Source organism: Monodelphis domestica, chromosome 4 (genome assembly GCF_027887165.1).
Source record: "Monodelphis domestica isolate mMonDom1 chromosome 4, mMonDom1.pri, whole genome shotgun sequence".
In the NCBI taxonomy this organism is placed as follows: Eukaryota; Metazoa; Chordata; class Mammalia; order Didelphimorphia; family Didelphidae; genus Monodelphis; species Monodelphis domestica.
Window position 1 is genome coordinate 33978553 of NC_077230.1, and position 7250 is coordinate 33985802.

General features: G+C 28.9%; 1 protein-coding gene and 1 pseudogene across 1 annotated transcript; both read left to right on the forward strand.

Moving 5' to 3' along the window:
* The first annotated feature begins 3457 nt into the window (after positions 1 to 3457).
* Positions 3458 to 4820, forward strand: LOC130453615 (CBY1-interacting BAR domain-containing protein 1-like). Its single transcript, XM_056793261.1, has one exon. The coding sequence runs from the start codon at positions 4028 to 4030 to the stop codon at positions 4424 to 4426; it is 399 nt and encodes a 132-aa protein (XP_056649239.1). The 5' UTR covers positions 3458 to 4027; the 3' UTR covers positions 4427 to 4820.
* Positions 3518 to 4095, forward strand: LOC130453614 (CBY1-interacting BAR domain-containing protein 1-like; annotated as a pseudogene).
* Positions 4821 to 7250: the final 2430 nt, after the last annotated feature.

The following is a 7250-nucleotide window of genomic DNA, read 5'->3' on the forward strand; positions in this document are numbered from 1 at the left end:
AATTAGTAATTAATGATCATCAATTAGTAATTGTCACTAATGAATAATTGATTAATGATCACCAAGGAGTAATTATTATTAATTAATAATTGATTAATATTAGTTATTGATTATCAATCATTAAATTATTAAATTTTATTTTTATTTATATACATTTATTTAATTTATTTATTTTTAAACAATTTTATTTCATATTTATATATTTTTATTTATTAAATTATTTATTTTAATTTAATTTATTTACATTTAAAAGTATTTATTTTATATATTTTATTTAAGTAATTATATTTATTTATAAATTCATTTATAATTAATAGAATTTAAAAATTTATTAAATTATTAAAATATTGATTATTATTAATTATTGAAAATCACTAATTGATGATCAGTAATTGATCACTTATTAATTAGTGACAATTACTAATTGATGATCATTAATTAATAATAGACAATAATTATTATTTTAACCATCATTATTAATTACTATTAAACAATTATCAATTAATCTGCATTGATTAATAATTAATATTAATCAATTAATAATTATTGATCAGTAATGAATAAAGTCATGATAATTTATTAATAATTAAATTAAATTATTTTAATGGATTGTCATTAATTAATAATTGATAATGGTTATTATTTATAATAATTATTAATTAATATTAAGTAATTATTGATTAATGATAATTGACATTAATTATTTTATACTCATTATTATTAATTGCATCAAACAATTATTGATTTATTATCTTGAATTAATATTAACTGATTATTATTTGATGATAATTAATAATTAATATTAACAGATAATTGATAAGTATCAAATAATCCTTAATTGAATTTGTTTGATATTAATTAATAATGATGGTTAAAATAATAATTAATGATGATCAATTAGTTATTGTCACTAATTAATAATTCATTATTTAATGAACCTCAATTGGTAATTATCCTTAATTAATAATTGATTAATATTAATTATTGATCATAAAATTATTGTGGTTTTGTTCATGTATATTTAATTAATTTATTTATTTTTAAATGGATTTTGTTGATATATAAATATATTTTATTTATTAAATTATTTATTTTTAAATTTAATTTTATGTATTTATAAATTAATTTAATTTAATTTTAAAATCAATTTAAATAATATTTTATTAAATTCTTAAATAATAAACCATTAGTTATTAAATATTGATTGATAATAATTATTAATTAGTGAAAATTACTAATTGATGATAATTAATCAATAATATTTTGGTATTGATTATTAAGTAAGTAACAATTAACTGATTATGAATTAATGATAATTAATCAATAATTGCTTCATAATAATTAATGATTATAAGTAATCAATATCAACGATAAATTAATGATCATGAATTAATAGTCGATCAATGCCAATTATTAATACATAGCAATTGTTAATGATAATCAGTTAAGAATTGATTATATAATATTTAAATTATTATAATACAATATATAATATAATATAATACAATATAATAATTATTATATTTTAAATACTGATTAAATTTCATTAATTAATATTAATATGTATTTAATATTAAAGGATTGTTTTAGAATATAAAGAAAAGAATGTTAGTCAATATGCCTTGTACCACTTACCATAAACATTTCTTAGGCTATAGCAAAATTGTATATAGCTTTAGAATTCCTCCCCTTCCATTAGATATAATGCTGAATTTTTCCCGTCAAATTTAATGAACATACAGGATTAAATTTGAACATATGAGATACATTTTGAAATGAAATATTACTCTTGTGTATATTGGGGCTGAACACTTAGATAAAAGGAATTTTTAAGGGGGTATCATTTAATGTCAAGAGACTGATCAAGAAAACTAATTTTTACAAATAAAATTAATACACCACTGTACTTTGAAATTATTTATATTTTGTTGACCATGCACTTTAAAAATTATTTTTATTTTTATTCAAGTAAAGATCAGAATTTTCTTGTTCAAGAACCTTGTTTATAGCTTTTAATCTTCTCTGTGAAAAAATGATGCAAAGAAGAGTCCAGAACCTCGATTTATTTTCTTGTCAAATAGACAAAGGTAAGCTTTAACTATAAAATTGCTTATTTCATACATGTATGCCATTCTTCATCAGTTTTATTTTTATTAAGCTTGTTTTTCATATCAATAAATATCAAATATAGAGAATATTAAAATATTAGGAATAACTCCCAAATGAAGATTAAAGAGTGTAACTGATAAATATTTTTGATATCATATAAATAAATATTTTTGATATCATAACTTTTAAAATAGTGTCAGAAAGGTGAGTCATAGCAATAAGGCAAAAAATTTAAGGAATAATCTGTAAAATCATAGTAAGAATAAAATCGTTACCTTTTATAGACAATATAATAGTTTATTTAGAAAACCCAATCAAGCCAAATAAAATGAATTAAAATAACTCCAGGAAAATGCAGGATAATAAATAAATCTTCATAGAGCATTAGCATTTTTATATATTATTCCCTAAAGCCTTAGCAAGAACAAATAAAGACATTCTATTTAAAAATGATAGAGACTGTGAAATACCTGGAATTCTATTCATCAAAACAAAAGGGGGATGGAGGGAGGGCAGAACTAAGATGGTGGAGAAGCTACACAGACTCACCTGTTCTCTATCTACCAAATTAAAATATGATATAATGCCTAAAAAGAAATATTGGAGCACCATAATCTACAGAAAAATGGAGTGAAATAATTTTTCTATTTAAAACTACTTAGAAAGCCATTAGGAAAGTTCTATTCCACTCTGATGGAAGAGGAGTGCAAAAACAACAGAACGAGGCAGGTTCCGATAATTAAAGAGTCCTTGGACACACCTGAATCAGCAACAGGGGCTGCCAGAGCTCCCAGCTGCAGCCCTTTGCTGCCTTGACGGAGTGCCCATACACAGATCCAGGCAGCAGTTGTGGCGGACCTTATTGGGAGCACTTAGCACATCCCAATGCTTGCAACCTCAGAGGACAAGGGGATCCTGGTCACAGTTACCAGATGGAAAAGAATTCACATGGTTACTCACTGACCTGACCACAGGCCAGGAGAGTATTAAACACACTTGTCATTACATTATACAATGTTGAAAGAATTTAAAAAAAAAAAAAAAGATTGGTCACTAAGAACTCTCAATGAAGCTGCACAAAGAACTTGGAACATACTTCTTTCTACATAGTTACAGAAAATGAGCAAACAACAATACCAAAACACCCTAACCATAGAAAGATATTTTGGTGCCCGGGAAGACTTAAAATCAGAAGAAAATATTGCTGCATCCAAAGCTTAGAAGGAAGAAAAGATATTAGCTATTTCACATCTCAAAATAGTCTACAAAGCAGAAATTGTCTAAATTATTTAGAGTAGTTTAAGAAACGTGTCTCTGGGGGCTTCCGTCCCGGCTCCTGCCGCGGCGGCTCCACCGCAGGCCCAGTTGCGGGCTCCAACCCAGGGTCCCGGGACGCTCTCGAGGGGACATGCTGAGGCGGACTCTGGAAAACCGGGACGCCCAGACCAAACAGCTGCAGGATGCGGTCTCCAACGTGGAGAAGCACTTTGGGGAGCTGTGCCAGATCTTCGCGGCGTACGTGCGTAAAACGGCCCGGCTTCCAGACAAACCAACCTCCTGGTGAATGAAATCAATGCTTATGCTGCCACCGAGACGCCCAACCTGAAGCACGGCCTGAAGGTCTTTGCTGATGAGTTTACCAAACTTCAGGATTATAGGCAAGCTGAGGTTGAAAGACTTGAAGCCAAAGTAGTTGAACTTTGAAAAGTTATGGAACTATTGTGAAAATGAAACGGGATGATCTCAAAGCAACTTTAACAGCAAAGAGTCGAGAAGCTAAGCAGTTAACTCAACTAGAAAGGACGCATCAACGGAATCCATCAGATCGGCATGTCATAGTATCCTTTCAATTTTGAAGAAAAAATTATTTTGTCATTTAGTTGATAAAAAGGCAGAAACAGAATTACAGAGAGCTACAATGGATGCCACCAGAACAAGTCGGCACCTGGAAGAAACAATTGACAATTTTGAAAAGCAAAAAATAAAGGACATAAAGAATATATTTTCAGAATTTATAACTATTGAAATGCTGTTCCATGGTAAAGCTTTAGAAGTCTACACTGCTGCCTACCAAAATATACAGAAGATTGATGAAGAAGAAGATCTAGAGATTTTTTGGAGCTCTCTCTATCCACCTGACTATTCAACTTGTTTAGATATTGTTCGAGCAAATTCAAAATCTCCTCTTCAGAAATCTATTTCTATCAAGTGTATATCCGGATCAGGACAGCAGATTCCTACCACTCGGATAAGAAAAGATCACCAAGATGACGATGAAGAGGATGATGAATTGGACGTTACAGAAGAAGAAAATTAATTTTATATGTGCTTTTAACAGTTCCCCTCAAAATCATCAACTTCAGCTTATTAAATGTGTCAATTGCCCAAAAAAAGCAATAAGAAATTAACATGTCTATATGTATACATATATGCACCATTAACAGGTATTTCAAAAGAATCTATTGGTTTTTTAAAGTAAATGGTTTTTGAGGAATTAACTTCAGAATGGAATGTGATTAAAGGAAATTTCTGTAGCCCCAAAATTAAGTAGCTAAAATGAAAAACATGCCATTAGCTTTGTTCTGTTACCAAGGTTATGGTATTTGTTTAAATATAAATTTCATTTTTAAAGAATTTCAAAATAATTATCGTGAGAGCTGTCTTTAAGCCATTGTCATATCACACAAATAAATGTGACAGTGGCCAAAAAAGAACTATTATCTTCTCTTGGTTCCCTATGTAAGCTAAGTTTCCATGCCTTCATTTCTTAAAAATCAGTTAAAATTCCTTCAAAATCATTGACAAGCATTGTTCCATAAAGTACTTAAATAAGGTTGTTTTACTTCCTTATCAATTTCAAAAATTGGGGAGTTTTATTTGCCAGGTCACATCTACCTAGTTAACGCCTTTAAATAGTCCAATGGGGCTAAATGAGCAAAAGAAATTAGAAGACCAAGGAAACTGGTCATATTTATATATTCCATTTTTAACAATGGAAGAAGGTAGTTAAAGGGTGAAAAAATGTAGTAGTCCTCATGAACTTAAAATCAAAATGTTGACAATGTGTGATGCAGACTTTGGAAAACCTATTTTGAGATGCTATTTTCCCATAGAGAAATGAGGCACAGGCTGCTAATAAAAGAAATTCTGAAATTGTATTAGAATTTCTAAACACTAAAATTTATTATTATTATTATTATTAATGACACATTCTTGTACCTGGAAATATCAAGTTGGAGACATTTGAATCATAGAATGTTAGCATGTCTGACATTTTTTTCATTTCCAGGATTTCCTTCTGGGAAAACATTTGTAATCTTATTTCATTGATCCAGACAAGCATATTTTACTAACTGTGAAATTTATTTCCTTTGGAATACTAGAAAAATTACTATTCACAACACATAAAAATAAAGACTTTACAGAAAAAAAAAAGAAACGTGTCTCTGACACTTGCTAGTTGTGAAATGCTGGACAAGTCACTTAACCCTGTTTGCCCCAGTTTCCTCTTCTGTAATGAAGAGATAGCTGGAGAAGAAACTGGAACACTACTACATTAGCTTCACTAGGAAAATTCCAACTCAAGTCATAAAGAGTCAGATACAACTGACTGACAAAACAAGAAGGATCAATGGTCAATTAGAGGAACAGATTAGGTGTAGAAAATGCTGAATAAAAAAGGGCCTTGTAAAATGTACCTTTGATAAACTCAAAGTCCTTAGACTGTGCTAGAATTAGGAATTATTTTTTTAAACTGTTGGGAAAATTAGAAATGCTTTGAGACGACTTTTTATATAAGTTGTCTTTTATTGTGAATATATGAACCCACAAATGATCCATAAATAAACTTTGGGGTTCTGTGATCTTGGAAGAGAGAAAAAATGCATGTTTTTTAATAACATTTCATTCAAATTTAACAAATTCCAATAACAATTTTTATAATACACTTTGATATCTGGTATGGTTAGATCATCTTCCATCATATTATTTTTCATTATTTCCATTGATATTCTTGACCTTGTTTAGTGAAAAATAATATGATGGAAGATGATCTAACAGTGAAAAATAATATGATGGAAGATGATCTAACCATACCAGATATCAAAGTGTGTATTATTATAAAGTACTTATCTTCAAACTAATCTATTATTGATGAAGAAAGAGTAGTGGATCTGTGGAATAGAGTAGGTACACACAATTTGCACAGTAGAAATGACTTTAGTAATGTTGTGTTTCTTACATGCAAAAATCCATATTTTAGGGTCAAGAACTCACTGGGTCAAAAACTGCTGGGAAAACCAGAAAGCATTTTGGCAGAAACTAGATGTAGACCAATGCCGCACATCATGTATCAAAATAAGGTCAAAGTGGCATTTGATTTATGCATTCAGGGTAATGCCAGATTTAAATTAGGGGGAAAAGAATTATCAAATAAAGGACAGAGAACATTATAGGAGGTGCAATGGATCATATTCATTACCTTTAAAAGTTTTCCACACAAAACCAGAGAGAAAGAAGAAAAATGGGAAAAAATTTAAAGATCTGATTAAGGCCTCATTTCTCAAAGATATAGAGCACTGGATCAACTTTATAAAGAATACAGGTTGTTCCCCAATTCACAGATACTAAAATTATATGAATAATCAGTTTTCAGATGAAGAAATAAAAACTGTCTCTAGCCACATAAAAAAGCACTAAATCACTATGAAGAATACAAATTTAAACAACTCTTACTTACCTTTTCATGCCTATCAAATTTTCTTAACAAGACAGGAAAGGAAAATGAAAAACGTTGGAGGTGATGGGGGAATATTTGAGACACTAAGGTACAGATGGTGGAATTGTGAACTGATTCATCTATTCTAGAGAACATGGATATATGCTCAAAGAGCTATGCAATTGTGCATATTCTTTGACTTGGCAATATCACAACTAAAACAGTATCCCAAAGAGATTAGAAATTTTTAAAAAATGAAAAGAAAATGTCCCTATATGTACAAAATAATTTATGGCAGTAATTTTTCGTGTTGAAGAACTTAAAATTTCAGGGATAACATTCAATTGTGAAATGGCTGAAAAATTTATGGTATATGATTGTAATAATATTATTGTGCTACATGAAATGATGATTAAGATGCTTT

Excerpts from the sequence above, each read along its gene's own strand:
- LOC130453615 (XM_056793261.1), top strand. The coding sequence starts at position 4,028 with ATGGATGCCACCAGAACAAGTCGGCACCTGGAAGAAACAATTGACAAT.